General features: G+C 42.3%; 3 protein-coding genes across 5 annotated transcripts; all 3 read left to right on the forward strand.

Annotated features, from left to right (window-relative positions):
- Window positions 1–1,578: 1,578 nt before the first annotated feature.
- Window positions 1,579–11,867, forward strand: si:dkeyp-97e7.9 (DEP domain-containing mTOR-interacting protein). The gene is made up of 8 exons (XM_047347085.1): window positions 1,579–1,756; window positions 3,372–3,495; window positions 9,565–9,743; window positions 9,924–10,127; window positions 10,227–10,361; window positions 11,139–11,209; window positions 11,387–11,491; window positions 11,592–11,867. The coding sequence occupies exons 1-8, from the start codon at window positions 1,579–1,581 to the stop codon at window positions 11,715–11,717; spliced, it is 1,122 nt and encodes a 373-aa protein (XP_047203041.1). The 3' UTR covers window positions 11,718–11,867.
- A 90-nt stretch (window positions 11,868–11,957) lies between these two features.
- On the forward strand, window positions 11,958–18,131 carry adnpa (activity-dependent neuroprotector homeobox a). Of its 3 annotated transcripts, none has more exons than XM_047348042.1 (5): window positions 11,958–12,338; window positions 12,775–12,887; window positions 13,950–14,042; window positions 14,127–16,773; window positions 16,861–18,131. In XM_047348042.1, the coding sequence occupies exons 2-5, from the start codon at window positions 12,780–12,782 to the stop codon at window positions 17,532–17,534; spliced, it is 3,522 nt and encodes a 1,173-aa protein (XP_047203998.1). In that variant the 5' UTR covers window positions 11,958–12,338; window positions 12,775–12,779; the 3' UTR covers window positions 17,535–18,131. The 3 variants fall into 3 exon arrangements, with proteins under 3 accessions (XP_047203998.1, XP_047203999.1, XP_047203997.1); XM_047348043.1 differs by having other exon boundaries at window positions 14,127–16,638; XM_047348041.1 differs by having other exon boundaries at window positions 11,959–12,338; window positions 14,127–18,131.
- Window positions 18,132–20,215: 2,084 nt separating this feature from the next.
- LOC124856329 (bcl-2-like protein 1) lies at window positions 20,216–24,136 on the forward strand. The gene is made up of 3 exons (XM_047346668.1): window positions 20,216–20,367; window positions 21,600–22,241; window positions 23,488–24,136. The coding sequence occupies exons 2-3, from the start codon at window positions 21,723–21,725 to the stop codon at window positions 23,626–23,628; spliced, it is 660 nt and encodes a 219-aa protein (XP_047202624.1). The 5' UTR covers window positions 20,216–20,367; window positions 21,600–21,722; the 3' UTR covers window positions 23,629–24,136.
- Window positions 24,137–26,065: the final 1,929 nt, after the last annotated feature.

Here is a 26,065-nt window from a genome sequence, read left to right on the forward strand (position 1 = left end):
TCAAGGTGCCAGAGTCTGGAGGAAGACTGGGGAGAAGGAAATGCCAAAATGCCAGAAGTCCAGTGCCAAGTACCCACAGTCAGTGATGGTCTGGGGTGCCGTGTCAGCTGCTGGTGTTGGTCCACTGTGTTTTATCAAGGGCAGGGTCAATGCAGCTAGCTATCAGGAGATTTTGGAGCAGTTCATGCTTCCATCTGCTGAAAAGCTTTATGGAGATGAAGATTTCATTTTTCAGCACGACCTGGCACCTGCTCACAGTGCCAAAACCACTGGTAAATGGTTTACTGACCATGGTATCACTGTGCTCAATTGGCCTGCCAACTCTCTTGACCTGAATCCCATAGAGAATCTGTGGGATATTGTGAAGAGAACGTTGAGAGACTCAAGACCCAACACTCTGGATGAGCTAAAGGCCGCTATCGAAGCATCCTGGGCCTCCATAAGACCTCAGCAGTGCCACAGGCTGATTGCCTCCATGCCACGCCGCATTGAAGCAGTCATTTCTGCAAAAGGATTCCCGACCAAGTATTGAGTGCATAACTGTACATGATTATTTGAAGGTTGATGTTTTTTGGTCTGATGAAATATGCTAATTTTGTGAGATAGGAATTTTGGGTTTTCATGAGCTGTATGCCAAAATCATCCGTATTAAGACAATAAAAGACCTGAAATATTTCAGTTAGTGTGCAATGAATCTAAAATATATGAATGTTAAATTTTCATCATGACATTATGGAAAATAATGAACTTTATCACAATATGCTAATATTTTGAGAAGACCTGTATATTTATGCGTCATGGCATCAAGGCGATACCAACAGGCTTTACCTTATCTGCATCTGCAGACATCTACAAGTAATAGCTCACAGCTCATTTCATGAGGTAGCTGCTTTATGGATGATGAAGCCTGAAGGACAAACTCAGGGGGGTGAACACCTTCATTTTCCAAGGACCACATTATAACCCTTTTTGGTCATCCTGTACAAGTAATTATTGCTGGCGGAAGGTTTTTCAGGTTTGTTTGGTTGCCCCACAACCATAAGACAACCTTTAAAATGTAGCTAGTTTAAATTCAGTGCATACCAGCATGTCTTTTAGCAAACAAGACCAACAATAGCCAGACATTTTCTTTTTTTTCTAAATACTTTTTCAATCATTTCTAAGTGATTCAACATGCTACATAGAAACAAGCTATAGAGAAAATATGAGAATCTCTTCTTCAATAAAGCAACAGATAGAGGATCAGTTTTCCACCTAAACAACATGTATTTGCCTTTCTGTCTAACTGTATACAAAACATCTATCCCTCAGGGCAATGCTCTGTTTCTTGAGCTATTTTGTAAACATAGTCTATAATAAAAAGGTGAGCTTAATTTACCGCTCAGTCCAGAGATAACAAACATGGAGAGAACAAGCAGCATAAGAAGAAAGGCCATGGCGAGGCAACATAAGACTGAAGTCATGATTGCAGGAGAACAGCTCAGGTAAAAGATGGTGGGTGGTTGAGGGAGGGAGGCTTGTAGGTATATGGCCCAGATAAAGTTCAAAGATCATCACCAACTTAACTTGACTTTAAGGATGAGACTTCACGATGGAAAACTAATCAAGGATCGACGGCACCACCTGCGCACATATCCAAACTGCTTTGTGGCACAGGAGCTAATCGACTGGCTGGTGAGCCACAAGGAGGCTTTGGATCGAGCTACAGCAGTTTGTCTCATGCAGCACCTCATGGACCACGACATTGTTCATCATGGTGAGAGGGGTGCACATACTTGCTGCCTTGTTAGGCACATTTGTTTAAACTGATGTTAACCCAAATCGTGGATCAGCTAATCACATGGCAGCAACTTATTGCATTTGGGCATCTAGGTTTACCGAAGACGAGCATCAGAATGGGTTAGAGAGGGTATTTACATAACTGTGAACATGGCATGGTTGTTGGTGCCAGATGGGTTAGTCTGATCTGTTTGGATTTCTACATACACTCAACTCCTGGATTTACTGGTAAGGGTGTATAAAGATGAAAACATCCAGTTAGCAGCAGATGTGTGGACAAAAATGCCTTGTTTATGACAAAGGTTAGAGGAGAATGGACAGGCTGGTTTGAGATGATAGAAAGACATCAGTATCTCAAATAAGCACTTGTTATAATCAAGGTCTACAGAATACCATGTCTGAATGCACGACACATTGAACGCTAAAGCAGATGGGATACAGAAGCAGAAGATCAGGTTGGGTGCTACCCCTAAATTTCATAGGCTCAGCAAAACTGGACAATAACAGAGTGGAAGGATGTCACCTGGTCCAACGAGTCTTGATTTCAGATGTGACATTCAGATTTAGGGTCAGAATTTGACATAAACAGCATGAAAGCATGGGTTCATCATGCCTTGTATCAATGGTTGAAGATGCTGCTGGTAATGGTATGGGGGATAGTTCCTTGGCACAATCTGAACCTCTTAGTATCCAATAAGCACTGTTCACATGCAACACTCTACCTTGGCATTGTTGTTAAATATGTCCATCCCTTTACAGTTAAGCCAAAAATTGTTCAAAGTCATGGCAGATTTAGATTTAAAATTATTTGTATTTAAAAATGAAGGTAGTTTCTGATAGAAATAAGATCAGCCTCTCTCAGAAGAGAATAAAACAATTTAAAAGGAGGATCAGTAAACAAAATCACTTTTATTTAGATTGTATTTAAAAAGTTTGGAAATCCTTTTCAATAATCTATAGAAAAATCTTTATTGGCATCCAAGCAAGAAGACCACTCTTATAATTGCTGACCAGCTTTTTGAATGTTTCCATTGGTATCATGATTATTTATCTTTGGTGGTGACCCCTTAAGGTTGGGAGGCCTCCTTGCCATCACCCTAATCTTTAGCTCCTTCCACAAATCTTCTATCAGATTCAAGTCGAGATTCTGGCTAGGCCACTACAAAACGTTAATATTTCTTCCACTCAGAAGAAAAAGCTTAGCAAAAATAAAAGATTAATTTAAACCTTAAACCTTCCAGGGGTTGTACATTTATTTAGGTTTAACTGTAGGAGCATGGTGTACCCATCTTCCAGCTATTCTTGACAGTACGTTCACTGTACTCCACGGGTCTCCACATTCACCAGATCTCAATCCAATAGAGTGCCTTTGGGATGCGATAAAGTGGGAGATTCCCATCATGAATGTGCAGCCGACAGATCTGCAGCAACTGCATAATGCTATCATGTCAGTATGGACCAAAATCTCTAAGGCTGTTCCTGACACCTTGTTAAGTCTGTATCACACTAATCTTAGACCTTGGGTGTGAATAGAGTGGGCGTTCTTGTAGCTCTCTCTGTGCATGGTAAAAAGTGTTCTGCTTTCACTTTAGTCTGTGATAAGAGCCCTGAATTCAAGGACGACAAGCTGTTGTATCGTTTTCGCAAGGATGACGGCACGTTTCCCTTCAACACAGAGGTGAAAATCTTCATGAGAGGACAGCAGCTATATGAAAAGTAAGAACTCAGTACAAAAAGACTCTTTACTGAAAATCGTTTGGTCATGTGAAAGTGAGGACTACAGTTTCCAACAACAATACAATGTTTTGCACAAATTTTAAATATCCATTATAATCTTTTTTTAAATTATATGCTTTTGAATTTGAATAATCTTGTTTTGAAAGAGGTGGCAAAGGAGCATGTTTACCACTGTGTTTCATCACCTCTTTTCCAAATATTTTCTGTTGATGTTTCTACAGTAAAAAAGACGTGCTTCTGAATGCTACTTTCAGGGGATACTCTTTCTTTTTACAGTGGGGTGCTTATTTAGCAAGACTGCAAAAGATTGCGCCACAATTCTAAACTCAAATTTAGAATTTAAACTCCATAGAAACTAAGCTCAGAAAGTAAGGACATTTGAGTTAGGTCATTTTTTCTTTGTTGTAAAGATGGCTCAGGTAGAAAAATAAAATTCCACTGTTGAAAAGTCTGTTAATTGCCTTTAAATGATGCCATATTTATAAAAAACTAAAAGCTTTTGTGGGTTGAGCAGCAGAGTTGAGTCTATAAACAGCTTACTGAATCTCCCAATGCCAAACGGCTTCTGATGGAAGCATTGTGATAGTTTGGGACGGCATTTACCTCACTGGAAACCAAGTCTTGTCAACTTCAGAGTCGACCTCAGTGCAGATAGATTTTGAGAAGAGATTCTGCAACCAATCAAAATCGCTTATCTCCACTCTTAGGGACCAAACGAACTCCTCCAAGAGGTCAATCCTCACACTGAAAGACGGGTCGATTCGAGACTACCTCTAAAATTAGGAAGGGGAGAGAAGATGTCCTGACAATCCCACTGAGCACTTGGGTGCTCTGTTCGTGCCAGAGTGACTAACACAACCATATTGGCTGACTTTTAACAATTGCTGATTGAGGAACAGGCTGCCGCCTCACAACAATGTGTGACCAAATTGGTGACAAGGATTGGGAGGGGGTGCCACACTGTTCCGGTGGTATTTGGTTCTCCCTCTCACTACCAAGGCCCCTGTTTGTTAAATAAATAAATAGTCAAAATGTCATTATGTCAGTACCAGAATTATCTGGTTGGCATTGGTGAGGATGACTATGGCAAATATTTAATGGGTGCAAACCATGTAAAACGCTTGTTGCTCAACCAACAAAGACATTTTTCTTAGAGTTGTGGCATCATTAAAGGGAAAACAAGCAGCATTTTCAAGATTTGTGTTAAAGCAACATGGCTACAACACAGAAATAGTGGACAAAATTCCATATTTTTGTGCAATGTTTACAATGAAAATCAAGGCTCTGCAGTCTATTCGCACCCTTCACATTATGGCCATCCCTTGTAAAGATCTGTAAAAAGATGTGTTCAAATTATGCATCTCTAGCTGCAGTAGCATAATTGCACACTAAACATTTTAGGAAAATACAGCATTTATTTTAAGTACAGTACAGACCAAAAGTTTGGACACACCTTCTCATTCAAAGAGTTGTCTTTATTTTCATGACTATGAATATTGTAGCTTCACACTGAAAGCATCAAAACTATAAATTAACACATGTGGAATTATATACTGAACAAAACAGTGTGAAACAACTGAAAATATGCCTTATATTCTAGGTTCTTCAAAGTAGCCACCTTTTGCTTTGATTACTGCTCCGAACTCTTGGCATTCTGTTGATGAGCTTCAAGAGGTAGTCACCTGAAATGGTTTTCACTTCACAGGTGTGCCCTGTTAGGTTTAATAAGTGAGATTTCAAGCCTTATAAATGGGGTTGGAACCATCAGTTGTGTTGTGCAGGAGGTGGATACAGTACACTGCTGAGAGTCATACTGAATAGACTGTTAGAATTTGTATTATGGCAAGAAAAAAGCAGCTAAGTAAAGAAAAACGAGTGGCCATCATTACTTTCAGAAATGAAGGTCAGTCAGTCCGAACAATTGGGAAAAGTTTGAAAGTGTCCCCAAGTGCAGTCACAAAAACCATCAAGCGCTACAAAGAAACTGGCTCACATGAGGACTGCCCCAGGAGTCACCTCTGCTGCGGACGATAAGTTCATCCGAGTCACCAGCCTCAGAAATCGCAGGTTAACAGCAGGTCAGATTAGAGAATGGGTCAATGCCACACAGAGTTCTAGCAGCAGACACATCTCTAGAACCACTGTTAAGAGGAGACTGTGTGAATCAGGCCTTCATGGTAAAATAGCTGCTAGGAAACCAATGCTGAGGACAGGCAAAAACCATAAGACACTTGTTTGGGCTAAAGAACACAAGGAATGAACATTAGACCAGTGGAAATCTGTGCTTTGGTCTGATGAGTCCAAGTTTGAGATCTTTGGTTCCAACCACCGTGTCTTTGTGCGGCGCAGAAGAGGTGAACGGATAGACTCTACGTGCCTGGTTCCCACCGTGAAGCATGGAGGAGGAGGTGCGATGGTGTGGAGGTGCTTTGCTGGTGACACTGTTGGGGATTTATTAAAAATTGAAGGCATGCTCAACCAGCATGGCTCCCGCAGCATCTTGCAGCGGCATGCTATTCCATCCAGTTTGCGTTTAGTTGGACCATCATTTATTTTTCAACAGGACAATGACCCCAAACACACCTCCAGGCTTTCTAAGGGCTATTTGACCAAGAAGGAGAGTGATGGGTTGCTGCGCCAGATGACCTGGCCTCCACAGTCACCGGACCTGAACCCAATCGAGATACTTTGGGGTGAGCTGGACCGCAGAGTGAAGGCAAAAGGGCCAACAAGTGCTAAGCATCTCTGGGAACTCCTTCAAGACTGTTGGAAAACCATTTCAGGTGACTACCTCTTGAAGCGTATCAACAGAATGCCAAGAGTGTGCTGAGCAGTAATCAAAGGAAAAGGTGGCTACTTTGAATGAGAAAGTGTGTTCAAACTTTTGGTCTGTACTGTATATTTATTGACTTGTACCCGTACTCGTCGTCTTCCGCTTTATCCAGGACCAGGTTGCGGGGGCAGCAGACTCAGCAGAGACACCCAGATGTCCCACTCCCTAGACATCTCCTCCAGCTCCTCCGGGGGAAGCCCAAGGCGTTCCCAGGCCAGCCGAGAGACATCCCTCGTCCCTCCTACCAGTGGGACGTGCCTGGAACACCTCCCGAGGAAGGCATACAGGAGGCATCCGGTATAGATGCCCGAGCCACCTCAACTGGCTCCTCTTGATGTGGAGGAGCAGTGGCTCTACTCTGAGTCCCTCCCGGATGGCTGAGCTCCTCACCCTATCTCTAAGGGAGTGCCCGGCCACCTTACAGAAGAAGCTCATTTCAGCTGCTTGTATCCGGGATCTTGTTCTTTCAGTCATGACCCAACGTTCATGGCCATAGATGAGGGTAGGAACATAGACCGACCGGTAAATCGAGAACTTCGCTTTTCGGCTCAGCTCTCTCTTCACCACAACGGACCGGCACAGCACACCCATTACTGTGGCAGCCGCACCAATCCGTCTGTCGATCTCCCGCTCCATTCTTCCCTCACTCCTGAACGAGACCCCGAGATACCTGAACTCCTCCACTTGAGGCAGGAACTCCCCTCCTACCTGAAGAGGACAAGCCACCTTTTTCCGGTCGAGATCCATGGCCTTGGATTTGGAGGAGCTGATCCTCATCTCAGCCGCTTCACACTCGGCTGCGAACCGCCCCAGTGCATGCTGCAGGTCTTGGCTAGAGGGGGCCAGCAGGACCACGTCATCTGCAAAAAGAAGAGATGAAATTCACTGGTCCCCAAACCAGACCCCCTCCGGCCCTTGGCTGCGCCTAGAAATCCTGTCCATAGAAGTTATGAACAGGACCGGTGACAAAGGGCAGCCCTGCCGGAGTCCAACGTGCACCGGGAACAGATCCGACTTAGTGCCGGCAATGCAGACCAAACTCCTCCTCCACTTGTACAGAGACTGGATGGCCTCTAATAAAGGGCCCCCGATTCCATACTCCTGAAGCACCCCCCACAGGGCACCACAAGGGACACAGTCGAATGCCTTCTTCAGGTCCACAAAACACATGTGGGCCGGTTGGGCAAACTCCCATGAACTCTCGAGTATCCTGTAGATGGTATAGAGCTGGTCAAGGTTCCACGGCCTGGACGCAAACCACACTGCTCCTCCTTAAGCCGAGGTTCGACTATTGGCCGTACTCTCCTCTCCAGTTCCCTGGCGTAGGTCTTACCAGGGAAGCTGAGGAGTGTGATCCCCCTGTAGTTGGAACACACCCTCCGGTCACCCTTCTTATGAAAGGGGACCACCACCCCAGTCTGCCAGTCCAGAGGCACTGTCCCTGACCGCCACGCAATGTTGAAGAGGCGTGTCAACCATGACAGCCCCACAACATCCAGAGATTTGAGGTACTCAGGGCGGATCTCATCCAACCCCGAAGCCCTGCCACCGCGGAGCTTTTTAACCACCTCGGTGACTTCAGCGTGGGTGATGAAAGAGTCTATCCCCGAGTACCCAGCCTCTGTTTCCACCAGGGAATGCATGATGGCAGGATTGAGGAGATCCGCAAAGTACTCCTTAAACCGCCCAATAATGTCCCCAGTCGAGGTCAGCAGCTCCCCACCCCTACTGTAAACAGTGTTGGTGAAGCACTGCTGCCTCCTCCTGAGGCACCGGACGGTTTGCCAGAATCGCTTTGAGGCCAACTGGCAGTCTTTCTCCATGGCTTCACCGAACACCTCCCAGGCCTGAGTTTTTGCCTCTGCCACAGCCCGGGCCGCGGCACACTTGGCCTCACGCTACCCGTCAGCCGTCAGAGTCCCACAAGCCAACCACGGCCGATAGGACTACTTCTTCAGCTTGACAGCGTCCCTTACTGCCGGTGTCCACCACGGGTTTCCTCGATTGCAGACACCGCAGACCTTATGGCCGCAGCTAAGGGCAGCAGCATAGACAATAGATATAGAGAACATGGTCCAGTCAGACGCCATGTCTCCAACATCCCTCGGAATCTGGTCAAAGCTCTCCCGGAGGTGGGAGTTGAATACATCCCTGGCTGAGGGCTCTGCCAGACGTTCCCAGCTGACCCTCACTGTGCGCTTGGGGCTGCCAAGTCTGTCCGGCTTTCTCCTCCTCCAGCGGATCCAACTCACCACCAGGTGGTGATCAGTGGACAGCTCAGCCCCTCTCTTCACCCAAGTGTCCACAACATGCGGCCGAAGGTCTGACAATACGACAACAAAGTCGATCATCGACCTCCTGCCTAGTGTGTCCTGGTGCCAAGTGCACTGATGAACACCCTCATGCTTGAACATGGTGTTCATTATGGACAATATGTGACTAGCACAGAAGTCCAATAATGAAACACCACTCGGGTTCAGATCGGGGAGGCCATTCCTCCCAATCACGCCTCTCCAGGTGTCACTGTCGTTTCCCACATGGGCGTTGAAGTCCCCCAGCAGAATGATGGAGTCCCCGGAAGGGGGAACTTTCCAGCAACCCCGACAGAGACGCAAAGAAGGCTGGGTACTCCATATTTATTGAGTGAAAGTTAAAAAAAATCTTGTATCTGCAAAACTCATTTGGAAGAACTAAAGTGCCATAATTAATATGATGTTCCTTTTTGTAAGATGAGCGTGGAACAGAAGCCCATTTCTAACATGCATTCCACAAAGTGGGAAAGACAAGAGAACGTGCTAGTAAAGTAAGTCCGGAAACAACCACAACCTCCTCTAAGCCTATTCTTTTCAACGGCCAGAATGATAATTAAACGTCTAAAACAACTGGAAGGCGACAAACAAGAATAGATAAGGGATCAAATTTATCTTTCCACCACAAACAGAGAGAAGGGCGGTTATGGAGGTAAAAAAAAATCTCCAAGGCTCAATATTAGAGACCTGCAGCAAATTTTTTATGTAATATTATGCTACTGTCATAAAAGTTTCATTGTACTTTATGGCTTTCAACACATCTTTAGCATGGAGGGAAGAATAATTGTTGATTATTACACAAATGATTAAGGTTGTGTTATGTATGTCCCTTTGAGTGTTTTTAAAACAATTTCTAAAACATGTTTTAAGAAATCTGCTTCATGATTTTAATTACTCGTTTTTCAGTCTCATAGCAGACAAAAACTCAATCCTGCAGTTGAGAGAGGAGCATGGGGTTTCATATCAGCGCTCGTTTCCAGGCTACCAGCTGATCGACTGGCTCCTTCAGAATGGAGAGGTAGAAAGCAGACGTCAGGGAGTGGACTTGTGTTGGGCGTTGCAGGAGCATGGCATCATTCAACATGGTGAGGCATAGCTCATGTGCATTTTGATAAACGGTAGGCAGTGGCTGCCAGCGGTGAGTGTCCATGAGGGACTTTTGCAATCAAAAGCAAATACACGCAATATCCCTCAGCAAACAATTCAATTTGTTCTTAAAACACGTTCCAATGTTATTTAATGCTGCATTTCATTTCAACCACTAGTGACAAAGAAGCATGACTTCTTCGACAGTGGGCTCCTCTATCTGTTTTGCATCAATTTCCGGCGCCGCCGGCGCCTTTCTGAACTGTTACATGAAAGGGAGCAGGACATTGATGGGACATCCACCCAAGAGGAAAACAATGTCGACAGTCCATTTTTTCTACGCAAAGACTCAATTCAGGAACATAACAGCTCTTTTCATTCTGGTAAAAATCACATTTTCAAGTTTTTTTGTTGTTGTCATTGTTGCAAAAATACACATTAATATGAATGCTGATTTCTAAATACAAATTTTTGTGCAACAGGGCCAAGTAAAGACGTGAAGAAGATTACAGGTAGTCGGCGTTCCAGCTTGAATTCGCTTCAACTTAATTGTGGTGGATATCAAACTCTTGTTCAGCTCTCTTCAAACTCGATCGTGAGATCCAATCCTAAATCAGGCAAGTAGAACAATGGCATCCAATGCCAAGATATATTAAACGGCAAATATAATAGTGCCTGAAAGCCCTAAAATCTTGAAAATATTAAAGATTTTCAAGGCAGATGAGAATTATAAATACAAATTTTAAAATTCACTTTTGATGGCACTAAGGATCCTGAAATGAAGGAAAAGTGGATGAGATTAATTAAAGTGTATGATGTTCCTCTCACCCATCAAAAATAGTCACTTTGTTCAAAACCCTGAGTGATGATCACATGACACAGTTCATGCCACAGCCAGGAAGGATAGTTCTAGCAGTGAGTCAGCAGCCAGACCATCAAAGCAGGTGTTGTCTTATGGTTTTGTTTCTACGGTACAAAAATGTTTTGTTTAACCATGGTTTTTACTTTTTATGATTCCTTTGTCAATACAACTTGACTGCTGACATCTGTAGATTACATCATGAAATTAAATCAATCGATGTTCTCCACAAATGGCCCTTTTGTATGTTCATCCATGATAATAAAATCCAGCAGGAACACAATTTTTCTCAGTGTCAATTAACATCACATTGTTTGTAGACATTTCTCCTTGACTTCCTCTTGCTCAATAGACAAATCTCCGCACAAATTTTCATTTCATGAACCCACATGCAAGCTTCAGACATGCTATCACTCCTTTCCTCTGGGGCGGCCATGTAAAAGTCGGAAATAATAATGATATATTCCATTTAAAATGTTATTTCTATAGTAGATTGCTTATACAGGCATCTAAGCATTTTTTTCTGGTTCTACAGTTTTAAAAAGACATGTCACATATGAAGAGTTACTGGCCCCTGGAGCACCTTTCATCAAGAAAGTTCTGACGGTGAGTGGTTGTATGTGAGGGACCATATACTGTTTACATATCACACACGTTTGTCACACACAAGTCAGAAAAACAATCGTGGAAATTACACATTTCTTTAAAGATTATAATTCAGTGTTAACTGTAAGTTGCAATTCCCCCAACTCTAAGATGTACTTTATTTGACCATGATCACAGGTGATTGGGGATGCACTGGGCTGGGGTATTGTTGTCAGGGGCAAAGCTCCCTGTTATGTGCAAGCTGTGGATCCTGGGAGCCCTGCAGCAGCTGCTGGAGTTAAGGTGAACCAAAAACAAAGAAAAAAAACTCATGACCCTGTAAAACAGTAAAATAAAGTGTTTGGACAGAAATGAGATCCATTAATGTGACCACTCTCTGTAGATACGGCAGTTTGTGTGCCGGGTGAATGGAAGGTGTGTTCTTCACCTGGACTACAAGACAGTGACCAGACTGGTGATGACTGGACCTCGTGTTGTTGTACTGGAAGTTATGGAGCAACTGGAATGAAAACAATGACTGAACAACAGCAATAAATATAATAATAACAATAATAATAATGCTTTTCTGATATTTCACAAAAGCAAAGTTAGTGTACTCTTTTGTGTTGCATGTAAACTATAAATCTGTTAATAAAAATCTTTGGGAACATCGCAACCGTCTTACACCTTGAAAATAAAACCATATTACACACCGTCCAGTTTCTTGACAAAACCAAAACGCAACTTCCGTCTTTTCCTGGCCGCCATTTTGGATTTAATGTTAAGCACTTAAAGTACATAACGGAGCTAACAGGCTAGACTCGGGACTGAAGCGAGTTAAAGAAATAGCGAGGGGGGGGTTTGGACCTAGATGTCGTCATTGTAGTGTGCTATATTTATATCAAAGCCGTATCATATTTTGTGAGTTTTCTAACGAGCTTGTTGATACGCAGCTGATGTGAGAGCTAACTAATTAGCTAGCGTTTAGCCAGTTAGCGGTATAGAAGCTAATAGCATTAGCATCCCGGCGTTAGAAAAGAGAGAGGACATCGCCAGTCATTTCGTCCCGGTCATATTGTTTACTTAACTTTGTTACCAATTTATGTCGGTAAGACAAACTGTATAAATAATCCAAGAGAAGCATCCTGTGGTAAGTCAAACGCTTAATTTGATATCACAATATTAAAAACAACGGCAAATGACCCTAGCTTTTAAATCTGGACCATGTTGGGAGAGCGGCCAGTAGTGGTCGGAACAAAGCTAACGCCATTTATCGGATTTTAGGGTATAGAGCACCCTAAAGTCTTATCTGATCAGACAAACGCTTACGCTGGGTGGGTGGGGCTGTCAGTTTTATTCACAACACAAGCTATCTGCAGCATTGTTATTGCATTGAAAATACATTCATTTAACATGTGTTCTGAAAGTACTTCAGTGGTCGCGCCACCCCTGGTCAAGCCAGCCTCTTTCATTCGTTACACTGATTACTGCTACTCGTTAAAAAGTTTTGAAACCCAGCTTTTTTTCTGATTTGTCTGAAATCAAAGCCTGCTTCAAGCAATCAAAGTGTTTCTCTTTTCTGCCAGGAGCCATGTACCAGCTCCCTGTGAATAATCTTACAAGGATCAGGAAAGCCAGAAAACAAGTGAAGAGAAACCTTGAGGATATAGGACTCGAGCTCTGCAAGGAGGTAGCAGAGGTGAGTGTTTTGTTTTTGTTTGGTAATCTGGCAGTTGTAGACCTTTTCTGTAAGGAGTATCAGAACACTGAGTGTACGTCAGTTCAGCTGCTCACATCAAGTGGTGGGAATGTTTATGCATTTTAATAAACACTGGAGGTGTGGTTAGCCTAGCTAACATCTAAAGCACAAGAACAATTAGTTTGGAAGCTCACCACAATATTTAATTCTACCTTTACTATACATCATCTCTTGACAATGCTCTCCATTTCATGTCTATCTCAATATATCAGAATATCATTGAAAACTTTCAGTAATTATTTTGAAAGACAAAAATTTGCATAGTATATTGCTTAATTACAGAGTGATGTATTTCAGACACAATAATTTTTATGATTGCAGCTTACGAAAACCAATATTCTTGGTCCTTTTGATTATTATTGTCAATGTTATATATTGATGATAAAGGATTTTTAATACAGAAATGTTATATCTTGTGCAATCGCATGGAAACTGCTGCCTTTTTAATAGTTTTTAATTAGACATTTAATCACATCATCAACATGAGGGTGAGCCAAAGAAGATCATTGCTAAAGAAGCTGGCTGCCAGAGTGCTGTATCCAAGTATATTAAAGGAAAGTTGAGTGGAAGGAAAAACTATGATAGGGAAGAAGTGCACGGGGACAACCTTAGCGCTGAAGATTTTGAAGACAACCACATTCAAATGTTTAAGGGAAATTCATTAACTGTGAAGTGTGGCCCTAGTTGTGCTTCATGAGTCACCACACAGATTTATTCTAGACGTGGCCTGCTATCACCAAACTTTGAGCTTAATCTACTTTGCAGCGAAATGCTTTTTGGCATTATGTTTGACTGTTCAGAGAAAACAGGGCCTCCCAGTCATAGTGCATAACTGAACAATTTGGTATCAACACTCATCATTGTCCAGTCTGTCTCTTAAACTACATATAAATGTACCTCTATGCATGCTTATTAAAACTATCAAACAGTCAGACTTCCTATAAGGTAGTGTTATGTGCTAATTTTTCCTGTAAATATTTATTGTATTTTTATCTTTCACAGGAGTTTAAAGAGTTTTGCCCAGATGAACAAACTGTAAAGGACACTCATGGCCGTGACATCTTCACATGGGATCCATCTAACTCTAAAACACAGGTAAATCCTCTTTGAGCTTGGACTCTTTTGAATAAATCATCTAATATTCTAAGACCACTGTTTCCCTCCTGGGTCTCTTTGTAGGGTTACCGATCGAAGCCATTTTGCTGTACAGAGTGCCGATTTTCTTCCAAATACTACTCTGGCTACAAAAATCACTTCCGCAGTGTGCACCGGAAAATACTGGATAGTCAACTTCTACTCAACTGTCCATACTGTTCTTTCAGTGCAAATAGAAGGACCCTGGAGACACATGTCAAAATATTCCACATACCCCATTCATTCCAGCTGAACTATGGGAATCCACATGCTTCTGTTTTGAAAAACAGCGCCGTACAGGGAAACAGAGTGGAGAAACCAATGTACTTCTGCAAGAAGTGCAAATTCCGAGACACACTCTACAATGTTGTCAGAAGACATATTTACAGAGAACATTTTCAGCATATTGTTTCACCATATCATGGCAGGGTTTCTGCATCTGTTAAAAATGGTGCTTGTTCTGTCAATGGCAACAACATTTTCTGCAAACAGTGTCCATTTTCCACTCGGAGCTATGAGGCTTTAGTGCAGCATGTTGTAGAGTACCATGAACGTATTGGTTCACAAGTTACAACCATGATTGGACATGCTAATGTTATGATGTCAAAGCCTCAGCCAACCATGAATGAGAAAGCTGCTCTGATCATTAAGAGGAGTAAGACTCCAAGACCCGAGCCAGCAACGCAGCCAGTAATTGGCTACCTGAAGCCTACTGTGAAGAGTCAGCGCAGTGTCCCAGCCAATCCGAAGCGTGTCACAGTTAATGCAAACGGTGCTGTAGCTCAAAACAATCAAACTAGTGTAAACACAGCCCAAACACAGAAATGGAAGATATGCACGGTTTGTAATGAACTCTTTCCAGAAAACCTGTACAGTGCTCATTTTGAGTGTGCCCACAAGGCAAAAAAGGTTTGGGCACTGGCCAAATACATCATGAAAATCCACAATTTCACCAGTAAGTGTTTGCTTTGCAACCGCTATCTGCCCAGCAACACATTACTTAACCACATGCTGATTCATGGCTTAACCTGTCCTCAGTGCCACTCTGCTTTCCACAGTGTTGAAAAAATCATGGAGCACACAGCCAAGACCCACCCAGATGAGTTTGTTGGACCCAGTGGTGCATCACCTCTAACTTTTGATCTCACCATTAAACAAAGCAAACCCACCAACATTCAGCTTGCTGTCCTCACGTTTAACATGAAGGAGTCACCCAATGGTCAGGATCAATCTGCACCTGCGCTACAGTATGGTAATCTGCCTGAAAAACTACAACCGGTTAGAATTATGGAAAAGCAAAGTGAACCAAGAAGTTTAGTCTCACTGATCCAGAACAGCGATGTTGGAAAAACTGTTTGCCCGCTGTGTTTCTCCATCCTCAAAGGTCCCCTCTCAGATGCTTTGGTCATGCATCTGAGACAGCGACATCAAGTGATCCAAACCATGCATCCTGTCGAAAATAAGATGACATACAAGTGTATTCATTGTTTAGGGGTGTACACTAGTAATATGGTAGCTTCCACAATCACCCTGCACCTTGTGCAATGCAGAGCAGTTGGTAGGAATCAGTCAAGTCAAGGCTTCAAATCTACCTTGACTCTCAACTCGGCAGGTGCTGGTATTCTCAAGAGGCAGTTGCCAACGCAGTCCCCATCAAATCCCAAGAAAATCAAAATGAGCAAGAAAACAGGTCCCTTCCGTGGAAGCTCTACTCCATTTCACAACCTGGTTCTGGATCCTTCGGGCTGTGAGCATAAGACGCACGAGGCCAGGAAAGACTTCCTCACGGCATACTTCAACCGACGACCATACCCAACTTCCCAAGAAGTGGAGAAGCTGGCTGCAAGTCTGTGGCTGTGGAAATCTGAAGTTGCTAGTCACTTTGCATTGAAGCGGAAGCTGTGTTTGAAGAGTTGTGAAACCAAGAAGCTTTTAGTCCGAGTTGGCCTTGACATGAACGCTGTTAGCAAACTGAAACATTACCTGATTTTTGATAAGGGGAGGTTGGTTGGCACCTCCACTGTTAGGTCTACAGGCTTAAAGTCACATGCTCCATACACAAAACCAAAACCGCGTCCTCACCAACCAAACCACACAGTGGAGCACAGTGGTTTGCGCATAGAGATCATTTCAATAGACTCAGACAATGAAGAAGAAATGGAGAACCCTGTTCAGATGGAAGAATTTGACATTAACCAAGACGAGCATGAAAAGGTTAACACAAACCATGAAGATAATGTTGAATCCAAGTGCCTGGAGAACCTGACTGAAGAGAGAGAACATGTGGAAATGGACGATCCTTTGAGAGAGAAGAGCATGAGTCAAAATGGAAAAGAAGTGGACCTGATTCAAGAAGAGACTGTCTTATCAAAAAATGAAAATGTTGACCCAGGCCAAGAAGAGGTGGTCTTATTGGAGAATGAAAATGTTGAAATAAACCAAGAAGAGGAAGTCTTGTTGGAGAATACAAGTGTTGACCTAAACCAAGAGAAGGTCTTGTTGGAGAATGAAAATGTTGACCTAAACCAAGAACAGGAGGTCTTGTTGGAGAATGAAAATGTTGACCTAAACCAAGGAGAGGAGGTCTTGTTGGAGAATGAAAATGTTGACCTAAACCAAGAAAAGAAGGTATTGTTGGAGAATGAAAATGTTGACCTAAACCAAGGAGAGGAGGTCTTGTTGGAGAATGAAAATGTTGACCTAAACCAAGAAAAGAAGGTATTGTTGGAGAATGAAAATGTTGACCTAAACCAGGATGTGGTCCTGTTGGAGAATGAAAATGTTGACCTAAACCAAGAACAGGAGGTCTTGTTGGAGAATGAAAATGTTGACCTAAACCAAGAACAGGAGGTCTTGTTGGAGAATGAAAATGTTGACCTAAACCAAGAACAGGAGGTCTTGTTGGAGAATGAAAATGTTGACCTAAACCAAGAAGAGAAGGTCTTGTTGGAGAATGAAAATGTTGACCTAAACCAAGAACAGGAGGTCTTGTTGGAGAATGAAAATGTTGACCTAAACCAAGGAGAGGAGGTCTTGTTGGAGAATGAAAATGTTGACCTAAACCAAGAACAGGAGGTCTTGTTGGAGAATGAAAATGTTGACCTAAACCAAGGAGAGGAGGTCTTGTTGGAGAATGAAAATGATTACCTAAACCAAGAAGAGGAGGTCTTGTTGGAGAATGAAAATGTTGACCTAAACCAAGGAGAGGAGGTCTTGTTGGAGAATGAAAATGATTACCTAAACCAAGAAGAGGAGGTCTTGTTGGAGAATGAAAATGTTGACCTAAACCAAGGAGAGGAGGTCTTGTTGGAGAATGAAAATGTTGACCTAAACCAAGAAGAGAAGGTCTTGTTGGAGAATGAAAATGTTGATCTAAACCGAGAAGAGGAGGTCTTGTTGGAGAATGAAAATGTTGACCCAAACCAAGGAGAGAAGGTCTTGTCGAAGAATTAGTGGTTGATGTACAACTAGAAGAAAATGTGGAATCCAAACCCCCACTGAACCTGACAGAAGGGGAAAAACATGACATTGACTAGCCTTCCATTGATACCAGCTTTATTAAATATGGAAAAGAAAATGCTGGCATGACTTCATGTTTCCTTTTTGTTCTGGTTGAAAAACATTGGGGTGTAATAAGTAAACCAGTCGTACCTCCAAAATGGTCACAACTTGAACGGCTGTTTTTTAGCACTTGGCATGGGACACAAAAAGTCATCGGTTCTCAACCTGTTACTCTGAACTGGTGGTGCAGAAAAGAAAAAACTGTTACCCTAACCCGCATTATATAATTGCCAATGCTCATATATATTTATATATATATATATACACACAGACTGTTCTTTTGCCTACATTGTGGTTCTGTTTCAAACAACTTTTTTTATTTTCCCTAGCTGCCATGACATATTAAAATGGTTTTTCCAGTTTCCCTACTTTTATTTCACTTTTGTATTAGTTGTTTCAGTGTATCCCCTTCATGGTCTTCAGATTTAGACCATTTAAGATGCATTTAAAGTTTATGTACCTGTTTGAATAAAAATCTTAATTGAAAAACTTTGGTGGGATTTTAGTCTGTGCCTTTTCACAAGAATGTGTATTTCAAAACATTTAGTCAAACTTAATAGAGGGTTAAAGATTACATATAAATCAAATAGCCCTCATTTTAAGGTTTTATTCCTGGCTTATTCTAAATAAGTTAGGTAAATGTGTCAGTTTTAGCTACTAAGGCGTTTTCCAAGCTTACATTCAAGTATGTCAATTATACATATAGAGGGTGTTAAACAAATATACAGGTCCTTCTCAAAATATTAGCATATTGTGATAAAGTTCATTATTTTCCATAATGTCATGATGAAAATTTAACATTCATATATTTTAGATTCATTGCACACTAACTGAAATATTTCAGGTCTTTTATTGTCTTAATACGGATGATTTTGGCATACAGCTCATGAAAACCCAAAATTCCTATCTCACAAAATTAACATATCATTAAAAGGGTCTCTAAACGAGCTATGAACCTAATCATCTGAATCAATGAGTTAACTCTAAACACCTGCAAAAGATTCCTGAGGCCTTTAAAACTCCCAGCCTGGTTCATCACTCAAAACCCCAATCATGGGTAAGACTGCCGACCTGACTGCTGTCCAGAAGGCCACTATTGACACCCTCAAGCAAGAGGGTAAGACACAAAAAGAAATTTCTGAACGAATAGGCTGTTCCCAGAGTGCTGTATCAAGGCACCTCAGTGGGAAGTCTGTGGGAAGGAAAAAGTGTGGCAGAAAACGCTGCACAACGAGAAGAGGTGACCGGACCCTGAGGAAGATTTTGGAGAAGGGCCGATTCCAGACCTTGGGGGACCTGCGGAAGCAGTGGACTGAGTCTGGAGTAGAAACATCCAGAGCCACCGTGCACAGGCGTGTGCAGGAAATGGGCTACAGGTGCCGCATTCCCCAGACCTGGGCTACAGAGAAGCAGCACTGGACTGTTGCTCAGTGGTCCAAAGTACTTTTTTCGGATGAAAGCAAATTCTGCATGTCATTCGGAAATCAAGGTGCCAGAGTCTGGAGGAAGACTGGGGAGAAGGAAATGCCAAAATGCCAGAAGTCCAGTGTCAAGTACCCACAGTCAGTGATGGTCTGGGGTGCCGTGTCAGCTGCTGGTGTTGGTCCACTGTGTTTTATCAAGGGCAGGGTCAATGCAGCTAGCTATCAGCAGATTTTGGAGCACTTCATGCTTCCATCTGCTGAAAAGCTTTATGGAGATGAAGATTTCGTTTTTCAGCACGACCTGGCACCTGCTCACAGTGCCAAAACCACTGGTAAATGGTTTACTGACCATGGTATCACTGTGCTCAATTGGCCTGCCAACTCTCCTGACCTGAACCCCATAGAGAATCTGTGGGATATTGTGAAGAGAACGTTGAGAGACTCAAGACCCAACACTCTGGATGAGCTAAAGGCCGCTATTGAAGCATCCTGGGCCTCCATAAGACCTCAGCAGTGCCACAGGCTGATTGCCTCCATGCCACGCCGCATTGAAGCAGTCATTTCTGCCAAAGGATTCCCGACCAAGTATTGAGTGCATAACTGTACATGATTATTTGAAGGTTGACGTTTTTTGTATTAAAAACACTTTTCTTTTATTGGTCGGATGAAATATGCTAATTTTGTGAGATAGGAATTTGGGGTTTTCATGAGCTGTATGCCAAAATCATCTGTATTAAGACAATAAAAGACCTGAAATATTTCAGTTAGTGTGCAATGAATCTAAAATATATGAATGTTAAATTTTCATCATGACATTATGGAAAATAAGGAACTTTATCACAATATGCTAATATTTTGAGAAGGACCTGTAGGTCCCTCTAGAATGGCATAATTACAATTTTAACGTAGTTAACAGTAACTACCATTTCCTGAGTCTTTCATAGGTACGTTCTCCAACTTAGACCGATTTTAAAATTTCAACAGAAGATATAAGTTCAAAAACTATTAGAAGCAGAACTGTAGCAAAGCCTGTTTATGATTATGAATATGCAAGCTGTACTAATATTTAATATGACTGATCAAATCTGTAAATTTCCGGAGTGTTTCGATTGCTGATTGGTGCAGGAGCAGGAAGAGGAGGGACATTTAACGGGATCGACGACATAATTGGCCAGCAGCCCGCGGGCGTCACTGAACGGGCCCCTGTCAGTTGCAGAAATGTTTATGTTGTGGTTGCAGTTCCATCCACTTTTACCCCCTAATCTGCGTTCTTAACTGCAATAAATAACCTTTTGGGAGCTGTAAGTATAATTTACAAGATACCATTAGCTGTTAAAAGCAAGTAGTATGTACTTTCTACTGTTTTGTTTGTTCTTTTTTAGACCGTTTCATGTAGGCAGTTTAGCAGCTAGTTAGCATGTAAGGCTAACCCAGTTATTTCCAAACTACGTGACTTGTTGATTGAGCTGTCAGATGGCTCGTTTAAACGGAGAGCGCCACTGAGATATGTTGATAATTCGTATTGATGAAGTGTTATTAGCGGTGATCGTACTGATTATGCTGTTTAGTGGCTAAATCTAGATTCCGTTAATATTATTTCAGATTATCTGTACTACTGCAATATAGATCTTCAAGAGGTTGCAGCGCCAGTGGACACGTATGATGATCAGACTGAAAATAATGCAATCTGCAAGAATTATACAAGCTATTTTAATGAACAGCCCTGTGACAAACTGCCTTGCAAAAGTACTCTTGAACTTTTCTCACATTTTTGTCATGTTCTGCAAATGTCAATTTGTTTTATAAGGATTTTATGTTACACACCAACATAAAGTAGTGCATAATTGTGAGGTGGAAGAAGACTAAAGAAATGTTTTCATTTTTTTGGCACACCCCCAAAAAAAACAAAAATCAATACATTGTGTGTATATGTACGGTATTAGTTTTTTACCACACATAGACTATTGCATGTAGGCTACGCACCTCATTTTTGGTCTCATCTGACCAGAGCACCTTTTTCCACATGCTTTCTGTGTCCACAACATAACTTGTAACCAGACTTATAACTTGCAAACCAGACTTATTATGACTTTCGTTCAACAATGTGTTTATTCATCCCAGCCTGTTGTTAAGGCTAGATTTGTGAAGTGCTTGACTAATCGTTATCCTGCTTATAGACTCTCCCACCTGCTCCGTGAATCTCTGCAGCTCCTCCAGAATTACCTTTGGGTCTCTTGGCAGGTTCTCCTATTAAAGCTGTTCTTGTCAGGCCTTTCAGTTTAGATGAATGTCCATGTGTTGGTGTACTTACAGCTGTGCCATATTCTTTCCGTTCTAAGACCAAGTAAAGGGGCAACATGTATCATTTCCTTCCACCTCACAATAACGCCGCACTACTTTATGTTTATTTGGCGCATAAAAGTTGAGTAAAATACATTTCAGTTTGTTGCTGTAACATAACAAAAAGACTCTTTATTAATATTTGCCTAAGAACGGCACGTCACTATATCATCACTGTCATCTGTGCTTCCAGGTTGTTTCTGGCTGCAGGATAAATTACAGAAGCTCCAATGTGACTCCTGGCAGACTGGGAGAAATGAAAACATCATGGCATCTAATTAGGTTGACTCTATATTGGAGGTTAAGTGTGTAAATAATGTCATACAGTAACAGAGAACTGGTGAAGTTCTACATAAGCTACAAATTGTCCCAGACAAACTGTCCAAACTCTCTGCTGAGGTCCGAGGTTGCTGGTGACAGGACCGAGGGAGAGAAGAACACCTCGGCTTCAAGCAATGGCCCACTGGTAAACAGTAGGGCCGGCCCCCTAAGGAAGCCTTGGGCCCCTCGTGGCAGCATAGAGGCTGTAAAATCAGCTCTGAAGAACTCAGCAGATGAGTTTGAACGTCTCTTCACCCAAAGTTTTAGTCACCTCTCCTTGCAGCTAGACATCACCCCTGACACAGCCTACCACAGCTTTAAGGCCGTGTTGGACGAGTTGTTCAAGGATGGGGTCAACTGGGGACGTGTGGTGGGGCTATTTGCCTTTGGCGGTGTTCTGTGTGTGGACTGTGTCCAGAGGAATATGAGCGAGCTGGTCTCCCGCATTGCAGACTGGATGACCATTTACCTAGATGAGCAGCTCGATCCCTGGATCCACAGCCAGGGAGGATGGGTAAGTCTGCTGGGGATTAGCTGAACATTATCATATGGGGAAAAAGTCATGTGGCAGCCTTCTCTTGTTATACAGCCTGCAGTGTCATGAAAAGTATTTTTCCCTTGCAGATTTCTTTAGTTTTTTTTTGCTTGCTTGTCTCACTTAAACATTTCAGATCAGTAAGAAAAACTTTAATGTCACACAAAGATGACCCGAGTTAATACAAAAAGCTGTTTTTTCAATGATGATTTCATTTATGAACTAACCAATCCAAACCAACCTGGCTTCAAAAAAGAAGTGTACTCTAAGCTGGTTATTAACTGGTTGTGACAACCCATGGCGGCACCAACTGGCGACAAGTTTTGCAATAATTGTTAATCAGTCCTTTTACATCATTGTGGAGGAATTTTGGCCTAATTTCTTTTGTGGATTGATTTTAATTCAGCCACATTGGGGGATTTTCCTCCATAAGTGTCCTCTTTAAGTTCATGCCATAGCATCTCAGTCAGATTTAAGTCCAGACTTTGACTAGACCACTTATTGTCCTTTTGCATAACTCAAGTGCGCTTGTGCTTAAAGTCATGAACAGATGGCTAGACATTCTTCAGGATTTTCTGGTAGAAAGCAGAATTCATGGGCAGCAAGGTGTTCAGATCCTGAAGCAGCAAAGCAGCCCCGGACAATCACAGAGTTTCAAGTTCCACTTTTGTCTCGTCAGTCCACAGAATATTTTTCTAAATGTCTTGGGGATCAGAAGGATGGGTTTTGCCAAATGTGAGATGGGCCTTTTGTGCTCCTTTTGGTTGGCATTGGTTGTAGCCTCGAAACTCCCCTATAGATGCCATTTTTGCCAGGTCTCCTTATTGTTGAATCATGAACCCCGTCTTTTTCCTGTAGAAAGTGAGGCTTACATTGCCTCAGATGTTCTGGGTTCTGACCTGATGCGTGGATTTTAAAGGCTATGCAGCAATCGCCACTTGTGTGTGGTTCTGAAAATTTTAACTTAGCTTTGTAAGAAATGTGCTTAATCATAGTTAATTCATGATTTAGTAAGGGAGGAATTATTTATACTTTAAAATTGGCCAAGCTTGTTTTTTTCCCTTAAGAAATAAAATCATCATTTGAAAGCTGCTTGTTTTGATATTAAAAATTGCTTGCTGATCCAAAACAATAAGTGTCGAAAAAGCAAAACCGGCACTGTATATTCGAGCAAAGTGAAAACAAAAAGTTCTTATTCTCTGTCTACTTTGTGTTTGTTTCACAGGACTGCTTTGCTAAGCTTTATGGACAAGACGCTGCTGCAGAGGGGCGGAGATTTCAGGAGACGTTGGACAAATGGCTGCTAGTTGGTGCGGCTCTGCTAACCGGAGTACTGCTCGCCGTGCTCGTTGCTAAGAAACGATGAACAATCTGCATGTCCGTCATCATGGCACATCATGTGTATTGCTATGCCAACGCAAGTAAAACAAAGTAGTTATTGTTTACATTAAGAAAATATAAAGCCCGGTCCGCTTGTGCACTGAATGTGGTTAGGCTACACAGTCGAGCAAATTGTAGGAGTATCCACAACTAATGTAGCTTGGTGAGCTGTAATACGTCTCACTCTGCTTCTCTGGTTTCTTTTAACATGCAGCAGTGCATTTTAGTTGTAAAAGGCTCTTACTGTTCAGACTTGAAGTGCTTTAAATGAACATAAGCTATAAATGAGACTGAGAAACATTCAGCTGGTTTGGTGAATTCGCTTTTTCTTGCCTTCTGTGCATTATCCAAGGACCAACTCTTATGTCTAACAAACTGAAAGCTGACAGAGAATATAAGTTCTATATTTTTTTTCACTGTGTAACATTGGAGTCCTTTTGTTGCCTGTACTGGAGTTTTAGGCATGCTTCAAAAATAAAAATATTTATGTTTTTCTTGTGGCTTTATTTTCTTTTGTTGGTTAAATTGCCTAAAGCATAATATGCTAAACACACTCGGCTATACACTAGTTCAGGGGTCTTCGATGTTTTTCTGTCTGGAACCTCCAAACTGATGGAGAGGGGGAGCAAGGACCCCCTACTAATCATACATACCAACGTACGTATATACAGTACAGACCGAAAGTTTGGACACACCTCATTCAAAGAGTTTTCTTTATTTTTATGACTATGAATATTGTAGCTTCACACTGAAGGCATCAAAACTATGAATTAACACATGTGGACTTATATACTGAACAGAAAAGTGTGGAACAACTGAAAATATGTCTTATATTCTAGGTTCTTCAAAGTAGCCACCTTTTGCTTTCATTACTGCTCCGCACACTCTTGGCATGCTGTTGATACGCTTCAAGAGGTAGTCACCTGAAATGGTTTTCCAGCAGTCTTGAAGGAGTTCCCAGAGATGCTTAGCACTTGTTGGCCCTTTTACTTTCACTCTGCGGTCCAGCTCACCCCAAACCATCTCGACTGGGTTCAGGTCCGGTGACTGTGGAGGCCAGGTCATCTGGCGCAGCACCCCATCACTCTCCTTCTTGGTCAAATAGCCCTTACACAGCCTGGAGGTGTGTTTGGGGTCATTGTCCTGTTGAAAAATAAATGATGGTCCAACTAAACGCAAACCGGATGGAATAGCATGCCGCTGCAAGATCCTGTGGTAGCCATGCTGGTTCAGTATGCCTTCAATTTTGAATAAATCCCCAACAGTGTCACCAGCAAAGCACCCCCACACCATCACACCTCCTCCTCCATGCTTCATAGTGGGAACCAGGCATGTAGAGTCCATCCATTCACCTCTTCTGCGCCGCACAAAGACACGGTGGTTGGAAACAAAGATCTCAAACTTGGACTCATCAGACCAAAGCACAGATTTCCACTGGTCTAATGTCCATCCTTGTGTTCTTTAGTCCAAACAAGTCTCTTCTGCTTGTTGCCTGTCCTCAGCAGTGGTTTCCTAGCAGCTATTTTACCATGAAGGCCTGATTCACACAGTCTCCTCTTAACAGTTGTTCTAGAGATGTGTCTGCTGCTAGAACTCTGTGTGGCATTGACCTGTTCTCTCATCTGAGCTGCTGTTAACCTGCGATTTCTGAGGCTGGTGACTCGGATGAACTTATCGTCCGCAGCAGAGGTGACTCTTGGTCTTCCTTTCCTGGGGCGGTCCTCATGTGAGCCAGTTTCTTTGTAGCGCTTGATGGTTTTTGCGACTGCACTTGGGGACACTTTCAAACTTTTCCCAATTGTTCGGACTGACTGACCTTCATTTCTTAAAGTAATGATGGCCACTCGTTTTTCTTTACTTAGCTGCTTTTTTCTTGCCATAATACAAATTCCAACAGTCTATTCAGTAGGACTATCAGCTGTGTACTGTATCCACCTCCTGCACAACACAACTGATGGTTCCAACCCCATTTATAAGGCTTGAAATTCCACTTATTAAACCTGACAGGGCACACCTGTGAAGTGAAAACCATTTCAGGTGACTACCTCTTGAAGCTCATCAACAGAATGCCAAGAGTGTGTGGAGCAGTAATCAAAGCAAAAGGTGGCTACTTTGAAGAACCTAGAATATAAGACATATTTTCAGTTGTTCCACACTTTTCTGTTCAGTATACAATTCCACGTGTTAATTCATAGTTTTGATGCCTTCAGTGTGAAGCTACAATATTCATAGTCATGAAAATAAAGACAACCCTTTGAATGAGAAGGTGTGTCCACACTTTTGGTCTGTACTCTACATATATGCATCTATTTCTCAATTTAATTCAACATGCAGGATTAATCTTAATGTGTATTTAAAGACATAACTGAAATTTAAAAAAGTATTTAAAAAGCAGTCTTGACCAAAAATCACACGACGCCCTT

Source organism: Girardinichthys multiradiatus, chromosome 20 (assembly GCF_021462225.1).
Source record: "Girardinichthys multiradiatus isolate DD_20200921_A chromosome 20, DD_fGirMul_XY1, whole genome shotgun sequence".
In the NCBI taxonomy this organism is placed as follows: domain Eukaryota; kingdom Metazoa; phylum Chordata; class Actinopteri; order Cyprinodontiformes; family Goodeidae; genus Girardinichthys; species Girardinichthys multiradiatus.

Excerpts from the sequence above, each read along its gene's own strand:
- LOC124856329 (XM_047346668.1), top strand. The coding sequence starts at position 21,723 with ATGTCATACAGTAACAGAGAACTGGTGAAGTTCTACATAAGCTACAAA. Across the intron at positions 22,242-23,487 it reads TCCACAGCCAGGGAGGATGG|GACTGCTTTGCTAAGCTTTA; the intron begins GTAAGTCTGCTG and ends TTTGTTTCACAG.
- si:dkeyp-97e7.9 (XM_047347085.1), top strand. The coding sequence starts at position 1,579 with ATGAGACTTCACGATGGAAAACTAATCAAGGATCGACGGCACCACCTG. Across the intron at positions 9,744-9,923 it reads GCATGGCATCATTCAACATG|TGACAAAGAAGCATGACTTC; the intron begins GTGAGGCATAGC and ends TTCAACCACTAG. Across the intron at positions 11,210-11,386 it reads TCATCAAGAAAGTTCTGACG|GTGATTGGGGATGCACTGGG; the intron begins GTGAGTGGTTGT and ends CCATGATCACAG.
- adnpa (XM_047348041.1), top strand. The coding sequence starts at position 12,780 with ATGTACCAGCTCCCTGTGAATAATCTTACAAGGATCAGGAAAGCCAGA. Across the intron at positions 12,888-13,949 it reads TCTGCAAGGAGGTAGCAGAG|GAGTTTAAAGAGTTTTGCCC; the intron begins GTGAGTGTTTTG and ends TATCTTTCACAG. Across the intron at positions 14,043-14,126 it reads CATCTAACTCTAAAACACAG|GGTTACCGATCGAAGCCATT; the intron begins GTAAATCCTCTT and ends GTCTCTTTGTAG.